The sequence below is a fragment of the Alligator mississippiensis genome, chromosome 3 (genome assembly GCF_030867095.1).
Source record: "Alligator mississippiensis isolate rAllMis1 chromosome 3, rAllMis1, whole genome shotgun sequence".
Lineage (NCBI taxonomy): Eukaryota > Metazoa > Chordata > Crocodylia > Alligatoridae > Alligator > Alligator mississippiensis.
Genome location: NC_081826.1, coordinates 100414538 through 100428050, shown reverse-complemented (window position 1 = coordinate 100428050; position 13513 = coordinate 100414538). Strand labels below are relative to the sequence as shown.

The following is a 13513-nucleotide window of genomic DNA, read 5'->3' as shown; positions in this document are numbered from 1 at the left end:
ATTTGGCAGTGTGGAAGGGGCGAAATCTCACTGATAAGGGAACACTCACCTATAGTAACTAGTAATATAAATCAGAGAAAAATAGATGTTATACAGGGGAGAAATATGGAGGCGATATTCTCCAGGGTAATGGATGGAGTGAGACACTTTAAAACCTTACTTCTTCCTTCAGTCTTTAATGATAAGTTCACTTAAATAATCCAGCACTAAAGTAAAAATATATTTAGTTCAAAGACAAGTAAAAATACTGATGCTTCAGTCAAGCTGATCGAACCCTGGAAGTGAGATGCCACTTAGTCTGAAAGATCATTTCCTATATACTGCTCTGAAATTTTGGATTGCTATTAAAATGGTTTGGCTTATCTAAATTATCTTCTCTTACCAGAATGAAGCAGTTGTTATAAGTATCACACTACTTCATCTTGCTCCCCGATATTTCCCAAGAATGCAGATTTCTATCTTTCCTTCAAAGGTTACTTGTGCCTTTCCCTGCACTGACATAGCATTAAGTGCCATAGCATTAAGTGGAAAAGTGCCAAATATCAACTCAGAAACTAAATCTAACATGCTCACTGCTTAGAAAAATAAACCCACGGGAGTAGGGCTTTGCTTAGTTTTTCACATCTTATGAACTGTTTCAGACCAGTCTCCTTGACAAAACTAATGATTTTAGAGGAGCCCTAAACAAAGGGGCTTGTCATCTAACAGTACTGAAAAAAACCCAACCAAATTGGTATTCCTACTTTTCATGAAAGCCTGTGTGTGGTCATTTTTATTCCAGATTATAAGTATCATATTTAGTTTAATTTACATCTGGGCCAAATTTTAAGCCAGTGTAAATGACAATAGCTCCACTGAAGCCCAGGGAACATTTCCAAGGTACACTGGGAGCTGATCCTTCAAAATGATAAGATAATGTAGCCCAGGTTTAGAACTGATTTGGAACATTTATGGTTCAGATTTAAGAATAAAAGCCCTGCTGCTTTTCCAGGAAAATATCTGAACTACTTACAAGGTCCCCAGATTCTGATGGAATCAGCTTCAAAACTATTTAGAATTGAGCCTAAATAGTCTCTCAGGTACATGTGTATGTGTAGAGTTCCCATAGCATAATATTTGGCCTTTCCAAATATATACATCTGCCATACACTACCAATAAAAACAGACCAAACTTTTTCTGTAACAGAAGCAATTTGAAAGAATTTGTGCATAATAACCTGATCTACATAAAAGGATATATTATCACCTCTGCGTGCCAGAGAGTAGGTGTGAAACTTGTTGTTCTCAACAAGAATAACAAAAAAAAGCTTCTGGGCACTGACATGAGAATTACACCATAAAATGCCTGTCTCAATCCCAATACAGCTATTTTAGCTTTGCAACATTTTTGAAAGGGTAAATATTTTGCTTAAGTCTGATTTTCCAGTTAAAACTGAAAATATCAAAGTGTTGCAGGTGGCTCATAGATAATTAAATAGCTTGGTGTAAGACAGTAAAAATAATGACATTTTTACAAAGGCAATCAGAGCAGATTTCCCATGACATGGACAATGCATTCCGTACTTACCCACAGGAGACATTTCAGGAACACCCGCCGTATAAGGACCATCCAGAAATTTTGGTTCATTGTCATTGATGTCCTGAATCTTAATGACGAATTCCGACTCTGGTTCCACGGGTTTGTTAGTCAGCCTATCTAGTGCTTGTGCTCGGAGCGTGTAGTAGGCCTGCTCTTCCCGATCCAGCCTCTTTGTAGCATGAATATCCCCCGTGTTCTCATCAATAATGAAAATGGAACTTGCCCCTTCACCTGACAAGATGTATTTGATGGAGCCATCTCCTTTATCAACATCAGAGTGAAGCTGGTGAAAAATTGATGAGAGATGAGATTAATTTACAAGAGAGTCAGCGATATGGAGATATGTAAAAATAATTCTTATGTCATGCAGCAGCACATGAAATTTTATTCTTGGAAAGATAAGCTGAATGTCTATTGTGCACGGCATGTAAAATACTATTAGAATCTGTCAGCCTGCTCTTTTGAGAGAGACAATTTCATGCCTTTCTGTAAACAATTTCATTTTCAAGTGCATTTTATATTGCCTCGTAACAACAGTAGTCTCATGCTCTACTTCTCATTTTTATAATGCCATTTGCTCTTACCTAAGCTTAACTATTTTACTGGTACTGATCCACTATCCTATTGTATGTGTGTGATTTTGGAGCACAGTCATTATCAACTAAATTTCAATAACTGCTTACTCCCTTTTTGTCACCATAGATACATTGCATGTTGATTTCCCCTGTTCACTAAACAGAGTTGTTTGAGACAATACAAATACAAATGAACAGCGAATGAAGGAGTCTAGTACTAACTTACTGGCTAGCCCTGCCAAGTCAATAATCTTGTCTTAGCATTCCCCTATATAAAATAAGAACAATGCTTATCTGTTTTCAAAGTACTAAGAATTATGATTAGGATAGTGCTAATTTTTTTAGATTGTTTTACAAGGATCATTTCAGTGAGATTAAGGCCACAATCACAAAATTCCATCCAAAATGTGAACACATTGCAATTTTGTCAAACAATCAAAGAAAGCAGCTTGATAAAAAGCTAGAAAGAATTATAGCTTTTTGGGACTGTAGGAATGATATGAATGTATTCTTTATATATAATATAATACAGTATAAACATATCTTAAATCCAGAAACAAGTACCTATTCTGAACCTACATAAGTAGTAATAACAACTGCATTTCATAGCTAGAGGCAACCAGCCTCCACAAAATATGCTAATAAAGTATGAGAAGAACCTGGAGAGGACTTTACAATAGATATTTTCTAGGATTGCACAACATGAATGGCAGTATGTAGTTACTATGGGACCAATTAGTAGTAGGAGGCAACCATCAATCCTTCTGGATTATGATGTATGCAAAATAGGTCACCAGGACCTTCAGCAGGAGTGGAAGCTGCCCAGACCTTCCATACCCAATTTAGACTATTGAGATGGCATTCAAAGGCCAGACTTTCAGTGCCTCAATAGCGGTATTTATTTGCGCATCAAGAAATAGAATGCAGGTCTTCCACATGGCAGACAAGGATTCTACCACTGAACCATAACAGTGAGGGTACAATATAAAGGTACCAGAAGAGGTAGAACTTCAAATTAATTTCCAATCAGTTCTGTACAACAGCTTTCCTCAGAGAAATTTGGGGTGTCTTTACATGTACTCCAGGTTGTGGGGGAGGGAGGAGACACTAAGTAGAGGAGCTCTTGAGAGCCACTAATTAAAATGGCCGCAGTTTCTCATCTATTCAGTGTCCCATGCTTCAAAATGGCACTGGGGCACTTTAACTAAAGCTCATTGAATAAGCTTTAGTTAAAGTGTCCCCACCACCAGTTTGAAATGTGGGGATGCTGAATACATGTGACATTGAGGCTGCTGGAGTGTTCTAATTGGAACACTTCAGCAGACTTGATTAACCGAGTCTGCATTCTAATTAAAACACGTCGGAGCAGGCATCAGGCATGTGTATAGGTGCCCTTGGGTCCTAACTGCAATGGTCTTAATTTCCTGTGTTAGGTTTTTTAGCCTTTTTATGCACATAGAAATCTATTTTCACTTGTAGAATATGACTTAGCTCAGAATTCAGTCTTCATGATCATGTCTGAGCAAATAAACACACATAAAGATCCACACAAAAACACCAAAACCTCTGGTAAGGACATGAGAGAAAGGTCCTCCATCAGACATTTGCTGCTCTTTTTTACGGTGTTACTTATGGAAACGCAATGCCAAAAATAGTTTAAAACAATGATATTCAGACTGTTAGCTTCCCTTCTTTGAAATGTATCAAATATAAGTTGAACTTGTTTACAACGGTGCCATTATCATAATTTCCATTACTTTTTTCCCTCTCAGCTGGAAATGTCACTAGGGTTGTAATCATTGACAGAAAATTCCTATTTGAGGCAAAACTGCATGCAATTGCAATTGCATTCCAGTAGTTAAAAACTGTTGACCATGTTTGAGTTTTGTAGAAAGATATTTTGTATAACTAATATTAAGAGATAAACTGGAGTGTCAGTATTAGGTACAAAACAATTTAGGTACCTGACCTAGAACTTAGGCAACACTTAGGCATATAAATCCAATATTAGACTCTCAACTGCCTCCACTCAGTTGCCTCCTTACCCGAACTGCCTCAAAACTCCATGGGTGGCTACTATTTTGCATTAAGTTTCTCCAGGCATTTAAACTTGTCTTTGCAGGTATATCCACAAGCATCTCAGTTTTTGGAGTGCTGAGCAGTTAAATGCCTAATCTTATACTTAAGTACCTTCGGGATCAACATATTAGGTATTCCTCCATCTATCCTATTTAAGGTGCTCAATCCAGTACAGCTGGGGTTTTCAACCTTTTTTAATAAGTGTACACCTGGCGGTCAGATGTGGAGCAGGGGGGAGTGGTGTGCGGGTGGCTGCTGAGTGTGGGGTGGGGGTGGCATGTGGCCATAAGTGGAGTGGGGAGGTGGGGGGTGGTGCATAGCTAGGCACAGAGTGGGATGGTGGGTGGTGCGTGGCTGGATGCAGAGTGTGGGGGTGTGGCATATGGCCAGACATGGAGTGGGGGGCATGGCATGTGGCCAGATACAGAGCGGCGGCAGTGCAGGGTGGTGGGTGACAGCAGCAGCCACCACATGCAAGCTCCCCTCCCCCCCCCCCGCCCAACCCCGCATCCAGCCAGCTGGGTGGCACCCCTGTAGCCCACACAGAGGCACCACTGCCCTCAATTCCCCCCCCCCCCCGCACAGCCCTGCTCCGGTAAGGCGGTGGCACGGGATGGTAGGTGGTGTGCTCCATCCCCACCCACCCACATGTACTCCCTAGGGCCTTCCTAAGTACCCCAGGGGTAAACACATTCCCAGTTGAAAACCCCTGCAGTAAGGGATCCCTGAACACATCTATCAGATTAGCCTTACACAAATCACAGCACAAGCTACAGTTGTCTTTCAAAATATGGCAAGAGTAGATGCCCTCAAGTGTTTAGGCTACTTAAACAGGATACTGAATGTATGGGTTCAATTCCCTCTTCTCCAAAACCTCATCTCCAGCATTCCAGGAAACTACCCTACCAACTAAGCCATTGACTATTCTAGGGCAAAGGCACTGTCATATTTTTCTAATGAAGTTGTTCCATTCTGCAAGATGTATTTAAAAATTATTTGGATCTGAGAGAGAGCACAAGAGGGAATATGACTGTCTAGCCAAGTGGTTAGGTCACTCACTTGGCTAGAGAGTCAGTCTTGCTTTCTTTCTGTCCTAATGAATCTTTAATTCTTTTTTTTCCAAATTGTAACAGTTTTGACAGGAAGGAATAAGATTAGCCAAGACTGTAGCATGCAGGATTCTCTCCTGGAAGGTGAGAAATCATGGGCAGACAGGAAATTAAACACCTACCTCCCCAGGGTAAATGCCCTAACCACTGAACTGCTGGACATAAGAGGGGTGATTATTCTTTTTCCAGATATGTTTTGAAAAAAAGAATGATCCTTTTCATAATTATTCAAGGAATGGTTTCAGGCCTAAATCCAGAGTGAAGGAAAGCACTTGCCAACAGTACTTATAAAATCTCCTATCCCCAAGGAAGGGATAGGATTTAAGAACACACCATTTCCTATTCTCTAATTTTGGTGATTCACTGCTCTGTATGTTGTGACTCCTACCTAACCTGACCTTATAGGCTAGGGACAGACATTCAAAATGCCTGAGCCTGAATTGATTCAATCTTTGCAGGTTAGTTTAACCTAGCTAGGCTGAACCAGTTTGTAACCACATAGACATCCCCTCTGGACTGACAAAATGCAGGCACATGCCTGCAGTGGCTCAGGCTAGAAGCTGGAGAGTACTAGAGCAGCCCTCCTTACCCTTCCACAGTGCTGAGCTAAGCAGCAGGGGGGTGGCCAGGACCTAGCAGGATGCTCTGATTAGGAAGGGGTCAGCGAGGGAGCCAGCAGACAGTAGCACAGCATTTAGCACCCCATCAAGAAAACAAAAGCCTTTCTCATTAGTTCAAGCTCTTGTTAAACAACTTTTTACAATGAAGGGATGGAGGGACACTACCAGCTACCTGTTGATTAGCTCCAAAAAGCCCTAAGCAGGCCCTGTCCTGTCTGACTTTTTCCTGTCTGCCTTACACAGACACCTCACAGCATTAGCTAGCATACCACATGCTGGCTACTGTCCATGCTGTGGAAGAGGGGTGGTGGGGGGGATCTCTGCTTGAGTAGGGAGTGTGGAGAGAGGGGAGCAGGGAAGCCAGGCAGACACTGCTGCGCCTGCTATCTCTGCTGCAACTCCAGCCAGGGAGCAGAGGGGAGCCCAGCTCTTCAGAGCAGAGAGCCCCTCCCAGGGCTGCAAAGCATCTGGGATGCTGGGGGACTCTGGTTTAAGTTAAACCAGGAAGGGGTCTGGGACAGACATTGCATAAACCAGTTTGATCCAAAGTCTGATACTACTTAAGGTTTATCTCAAACCAGTTTCAGCCATTTTCAAAATGATTTATATGCATTGAATGTCTGTTCTGTTATAGGTTTAAACCAATTTCTGATCACTTAAACCAGGTTATGTCTAATGTCTGTCCCTAGCCTTAGGGAGCCCAAACTCAGGGTTGTGGGTTTCATTCCAGGAAAAAGGACAGAAATTTCATATAAACGAGTAATTAAGGAGAGGAGGAAACCCTTGGGAAGGAAGCAACACCACATTCTCCACACTCCGAAGAGGTCAAGAGATCCAAGCGGACCCAGAGGAGGAGGTGACAAGTGCTCATCATAGGTGACTCCATCCTGAGGCGTACAGAAGGGCCAATTTGTTGCCAGGACCCCTCAACACGAGAGGTCTACTGCCTGCCTGTAGCAAAGATTTGGGATGTGACAGAAGTAATCCAGGGCAGGATCAAGCCCACCAATTACTACCCCATGGTCCTAGTCCATGTGGGTACTAATGATGCGGCCAGGAAAACCCCCGATCACCTGATGGCGGACTACAGTGCTCTGGGTGGCGTGCTGAGGGAGTTCGATGCACAGGTGGTATTCTCTTCCATCCTACCAGTGAACGGACGCGGAAGACGGCATGAGAACTGCATTTGAGAGACCAACTGGTGGCTTCGGCAGTGGTGTCTCGAGGCAGGCTTCGGCTTCCTGGACAACGACCCGCACATCACGACAAGGGAAATGCTCAGTTGGGATGGGCTTCACCTGTCCCCCAAAGGTAAGCGTGTGTTTTCTTCTAGGTTGGCGGATCTCCTCCAGCAGGCTTTAAACTAGGCTCATTGGGGGGCAGGGGAAGATGAGGGCAGGGGAAGCTGTGGACCACCAAACCATGTGGCACCCACAAGGACAGCCCAGCCTGAAGAAGAACATTAGGAACCTGCAAGCCATGGTGCAGCCAGCAGTACAACACAGGTAAGCAATTAGCAGGTAAGTAATAAGGGGCCCTTTGGGATTTGGAGCTGGGGGACAGCAAAGGCACCAGTCACAGGGCTCAAGTGCCTATATACTAATGCTAGGAGCATGGGGAACAAGCAGGATGAACTAGCGCTCCTGCTTGCACAAAACACCTATGACTTAGTAGGGCTAAAAGAAACCTGGTGGGATTCGTCCCATGACTGGGTGGTACATATTGAGGGTTATAGACTGTACAGAAAGGACAAGGTGGGGAAGAAAGGGGGAGGGGTTGCACTCTATGTCAATGAGCAATATATATCGACCCACATCAAGACGGAATCGAAGGATGAGGAAGTAGAAGGATTGTGGGTTAGGTTACATGGGGGGCAAGGAGAAAGGGATTTGGTGGTAGGGGTCTGCTACAGGCCCCCACACCAAGGGGAAGAACGAGATTCGGGGCTCCTGAGGCAGCTCTCGGAGACAATAAAAGCTAAGGAGGCAGTAGTCATGGGAGACCTAAACTACCCAGACATCTGCTGGGAGACGTAGACGGCAAAGTCCCACCATTCACGCAGGTTTCTAATCTGTGTACAGGACCTCCACCTGACGCAGGAGGTACACGGTCCCACTAGGGGGAATGCCTTACTGGATCTGGTATTGGCAATGGAGGATGACATGGTAGGGGGCCTACAGATCGGTAGCCATCTGGGGGACAGTGATCATCTAATAACAGAATTCTTCATAAGATGTCGAGTGGGTAAGGTAACTAGTAGGGTGAAAGTGCTGGACTTTAGGAAAGCTGATTTCAATGAACTCAGGTGATTAGTCAAGGATGCACTGCAGAGTAGAAGTTTTGAAGTGACGGGAGCCCAAGAAGGGTGGCTGTGCCTTAAGGAAATGATCCTTAGGGCACAGAGGGAGGCGATTCCGATTTAATGAAAAAGAGGGAAAGGGGCCAGGAGGCTTCCTTGGCTGACCAGAGAAATCAGGGGAGCACATAAAAAGTGGAAACAGAGGGAGATCACCAAAGACGAGTATACCTCCTCTGCTGGCGCTTGTCAGGAGGCAGTTAGACGGGCCAAAGCTACCATGGAGCTGAGGATGGCATCCCAAGCAAAGGACAACAAGAAATTGTTTTTCAGATATATAGAGAGTAAAAGGAAGGCCCAGGGAGGAATAGGACCCCTACTAAATGGGCAGAAGCAATTGGTGACGGACACGGGGGGCAAGGCTGAACTCCTCAACGAGTTTTTGCCTCAGTGTTCCTAAAAGAGGGGCAAGACAAGTCTCTCACTGGGGTTGTAGAGAGGCAGCAGCAAGGCGCCAGTCTACCATGCGTAGACCCTGAGATGGTGCAGAGTCACTTGGAAGAACTGGATGCCTTTAAGTCGGCAGGCCCAGATGAGCTCCATCAAAGGGTACTGAAGGCACTGGCTGACATCATTGCACAGCCACTAGCAGGAATATTTGAATGCTTGTGGCACACGGGCCAAGTCCTGGAGGACTGGAAAAGGGCCAATGTGGTCCCCATTTTCAAGAAGGGGATGAAGGAGGACCCAGGCAACTATAGGCCAGTCAGTCTCACCTCCATCCTTGGCAAAGTCTTTGAAAAAATTATCAAGGCTCACATTTGCGAGAGCCCGGCAGGAAAAATTATGCTGAGGGGAAACCAGCACAGGTTCATAGCAGGCAGATCGTGCCTGACTAATCTAGTCTCTTTTTATGACCAGGTTATGAAATGCCTGGACACAGGAGGAGGGGTAGATATCGTATACTTAGACTTCAGGAAGGCCTTCGATACGGTATCCCACCCCATACTGGTGAAGAAGTTAAGAGGCTGTGACTTGGATGACTACACAGTCCGGTGGGTGGCGAATTGGCTAGAGGGTCGCACCCAGAGAGTCATGGTGGATGGGTCAGTTTTGACCTGGAAGGGTGTGGGCAGTGGGGTCCCGCAGGGCTCGGTCCTTGGACCGATACTCTTCAGTGTCTTCATCAGTGACTTGGACAAGGGAGTGAAGTGTACTCTGTCCAAGTCTGCGGATGACACAAAGCTATGGGGAGAAGTGGACACGCTGGAGGGCAGGAAACAGCTGCAAGCAGACCTGGACAGGTTGGACAAGTGGGCAGAAAACAACAGAATGCAGATCAACAAGGAGAAATGCAAAGTGCTGCACCTAGGGAGGAAAAATGTACAGCACACCTACAGCCTAGGGAATGACCTGCTGGGTGGCACAGAAGTGGAAAGGGATCTTGGAGTCCTAGTGGACTCCAAGATGAACATGAGTCGGCAGTGTGATGAAGCCATCAGAAAAGCCAATGGCACTTTACCATGCATCAGCAGATGTATGACGAATAGATCCAAAGAGGTGATACTTCCCCTCTATCAGGCGCTGGTCAGACCGCAGTTGGAGTACCACGTGCAATTCTGGGCACCGCACTTCAAGAGGGATGCGGATAACCTGGAGAGGGTCCAGAGAAGGGCCAGTTGTATGGTTAAGGGCTTGCAGGCCAAGCCCTACGAGGAGAGACTAGGGAACCTGGACCTTTTCAGCCTCCGCAAGAGAAGGTTGAGAGGCGACCTTGTGGCTGCCTATAAGTTCATCATGGGGGCACAGAAGGAAATTGTTGAGGTTTTATTCACCAAGGCGCCCCCGCGGTTTCAAGAAATAATGGCCACAAGCTAGCAGAGAGCAGATTTAGACTGGACATTAGGAAGAACTTTTTCACAGTTCAAGTGGCCAAGGTCTGAAACATGCTCCCAAGAGAGGTGGTGCTCTCCCCTACCCTGGGGGTCTTCAAGAGAAGGTTGGATATGCATCTGGCTGGGGTCATCTAGACCCAGCACTCTTTCCTGCCTATGCAGGGGGTCGGACTCTAAGATCCATTGAGGTCCCTTCCAACCCTAACATCTATGAATCTATGATTTATGTTAAATTGGTCTACTGAACTTCTGTCCCAGATGCCCTCCAGATTCAAGGTAACTCATAGTCCCCCAGCATCCCAGGATGCTTTGCACCTACCCTCCACTCCCTGCCCCCCTAACCCACAACTGCATGGTTGGGCTAGCCTTGAACCAAGCTGTCTGCTCCAGTTAAGCAGGGAGTTGTGCTCTAGCACGCCCGGTTTCTGACTTGTGCCACTGCAGGCAGGTGGCTGTACTTCCAGAATCAAAGGTGAATGTCTGTTCATTTTTATCAGTTGAATCTATGCAGAATAGATGAATCTGCAAAGAATGAATCAGTTCAGCCTTAGGCTTTTTGACCATCTGTACTTAGCTCAGGGGTCCGAAAGTTAGATGCTAAAACTGACATGCTGCAATGCTGTGGGCATTTATAGAATCTTTTTTTGCATCTGGGCCTTAATGGATAACTGCTAGCCTACAGATTATAGAACTGATAAGCAATAGTTTTGATACGTTTATACTTCATTCTGTGGATGAGCTAGATTTACTATACCTTTTCAGGAAAAGCATAATTTACTTTGTTCTACTAAATCTTTAAAAACCAGGGATGTTTTGTGCTCATGTTAGTGAAGAACTACCTACTGCCTACTTAATCCTGGGAAACACGTTCTATTGCCACAGACTTAGCTCATCACTGGCACTGTGGTGCTCCTAATTTCATATACCATATACTGAAGAGTTTGTTTAAACATCTTTATGAGTGTTTTACTGCCATCATGAGAAACCTTAAAGTATAGTTCAAGGGAGCAATGCAAAAATTAATGATACCAAAAGGATCCAGATTCACGCTTGTTGCAGAATGTATGCATCAACCTGTTTTAATATAAGACTACTAGCATTTGATCCCCAATCATATTAAGATGGAAGGACTTTTGCCTTGTGGACTGTGTACTGGACTTGAACCCAGGATTCTTGGACTAAACTCTCACTATCAAAGGGCTTATCAACTAATCCATTTTCAGGCTTTCAGTTTCATATCATGAAAGGGAAAAGGAATACTAAACTGTCATAGGAATTTTGCAAAACTTAATATAAGCCCTTTGAGCACTGGAAAAGCTATATATTCTCATTTGGCCCTGTCACTGACTTGAGTAAATCTATCGAGATCAGTGTGCTATGCAGCAGTTTTCTAGGAAAATCCTACTCTTGGGACACATCTACATGAGATGTTTTACTGTGTGTTAAACTAATCTAATGCACAGTAGCACGCCATTGTCTACACGTGTGCTGGAAATACTACACATTAAATTAGTCTAATGGGCCATTTGCTAGTACCAACACATACAGGTAGTAGATAAACAGCACATTAGGTAATGCATAGTAGCACATGTATAGAGATGCTGTCTGGGAGCAGTTTTGCTCCTATTAAGCCCAAGCAACTGGGGGCCACTGCCTGGCTAAGCCTAGATGTGAGGGGAGCTATGGAGGGGCAGCTGTCTCCCGATGTGCACATGGCTGGGAAACAGCTGTCCCTGCAGCCAGAACAGCTCTCCTGGCACTTTGCGCATCAGCACCACCCCCTGTACCTCCTGCCAGCTCCTAGGCTGGCACCTGGGGGTGACTGGAGCTCCCACTGGCTGCTACAGGAGGGCAGACCAGTTCAGGGTAAATTTGTGTCCAACAGGGCATACATGTAGATGTGTTCCTGGCTACATCTTATTGCGCCTTATTTTACTGCATAGTAACCTTACTGTGCATTTATTGCACATGTAGACACACCCTGAGATTCAGTGCAAAATGGCTCTAGAAAGTTTCTGTGGTTCAGAGAGAGGAGTGGAATATTATTGCTTTGTATGTGTGGTATTCCACATTTCTTTTGTGATTTTTCATATAGAAAACCAGAAGGGAGCTAGTAAAGCAGCTGCAAGGGAGTCCAGCCAGTAGCTGGACGTACGAATTATGAATTTGTGGGAGCCACATGAACATTTGCTGCCTTCAGGGTTATAGAGCATGGCTCATTGGTGTACCACATTGGACTTCATATGCTGAAGGAGAAAAGCACTATAGAGGTCCAAAGATCCATGGTATTTGGAAATACTGCCCACTCTCTCTCAGAAGTTCTCAAGCTTATTTCCATTCAGGGAAAGTTTGTCAGAAATCGAGTAATTTGACAGAGACTTCCTGTCCCACCAGACAATTCTACAATTCCTTTGCAGTGAATGGTTAGAAATATAGTCCATAAATGTGGGATGGGAGGGGTGGGATATAATCTTTGTTTCTTTTCTCTCCATTTTCTAAAGCTTTGGGGATCAATTCCCTTAAGGATGGGAGAAGCACATTCCTCCAATTCCTTCCATCCAGAGCCAGTCCTTACATGGATTGTGGAGGTCACTCTGTCCCTAAAATAAGTTGCATAGTCCAGATACTTCTCTTCTGGCTCCAAAGCATGTCTACTTGCAGATTCTACTTTTTCTGGAGTTTCATATTCCTTGCAGTGTCGCATATACCAAAGCTCAGGAGGATTAGAAACAGAGGCAGCAGGCTTTAAGAGCCTCAATTTTTTTAGAGTTTTGTATCACTATTATTTTCACTGAAGACTTTACCTTGTGTGTGGCTGAGTGCCCTCAACTCCCACTGAAATCAAAAGGAACAGTTTGCCCAAGTAACCTTCTACCTACTAAGAATATTCTTGTGTCTGTAAGTGTGCAAAAAGAAGCAATCAGCTCTTTAGATATTGAATAGTAGAGACATTACTGTCCTAATCAATCTAATGAACCAAACTTTGCCCCCAGCTAAGGCTTGAGCCTTGCTGGGCTTACAAAGGTACAGCTGAGGGTGCAGTCTGCACCTACATTTATTTAGCGGACAGTAGCTACTGCTCCAGTGAAGATCTAAATATTGACTTTGCATTACTTTTTAAATCACTGCTACTAATTAGTCTCTGCTTTCAGTCAGCTTATAGGTACAGATCCACATAGCCAATGGCAACATCATTTTGCATTACCTAGCACTAAGGTATGTTAATGCGGTATCTCATATAGAAGATGGATTTTTTTTTCATCACTAGGCAGAGATACTTGCCAGCATTGAAGGCTATTTGTCTGGCCAGCCAGGTTTCTCATGACTTTTCTTTCTCCCTGGCTTGCTGTTTCCATGGTT

At 44.4% G+C, this 13513-nt stretch overlaps 1 protein-coding gene across 4 annotated transcripts in view; it reads right to left on the bottom strand.

Annotated features, from left to right (window-relative positions):
- The window catches only part of LOC102571468 (cadherin-7), a 124295-nt gene that overhangs the window by 64573 nt on the left and 46209 nt on the right, over positions 1 to 13513 (bottom strand). For all 4 annotated transcript variants that reach the window (XM_019490613.2, XM_019490612.2, XM_006259038.3 and 1 more), the window contains one exon: positions 1568 to 1862. In XM_019490613.2, the coding sequence (XP_019346158.1) occupies positions 1568 to 1862 (295 nt within the window). The remainder of the gene's footprint in view (positions 1 to 1567; positions 1863 to 13513) is intronic.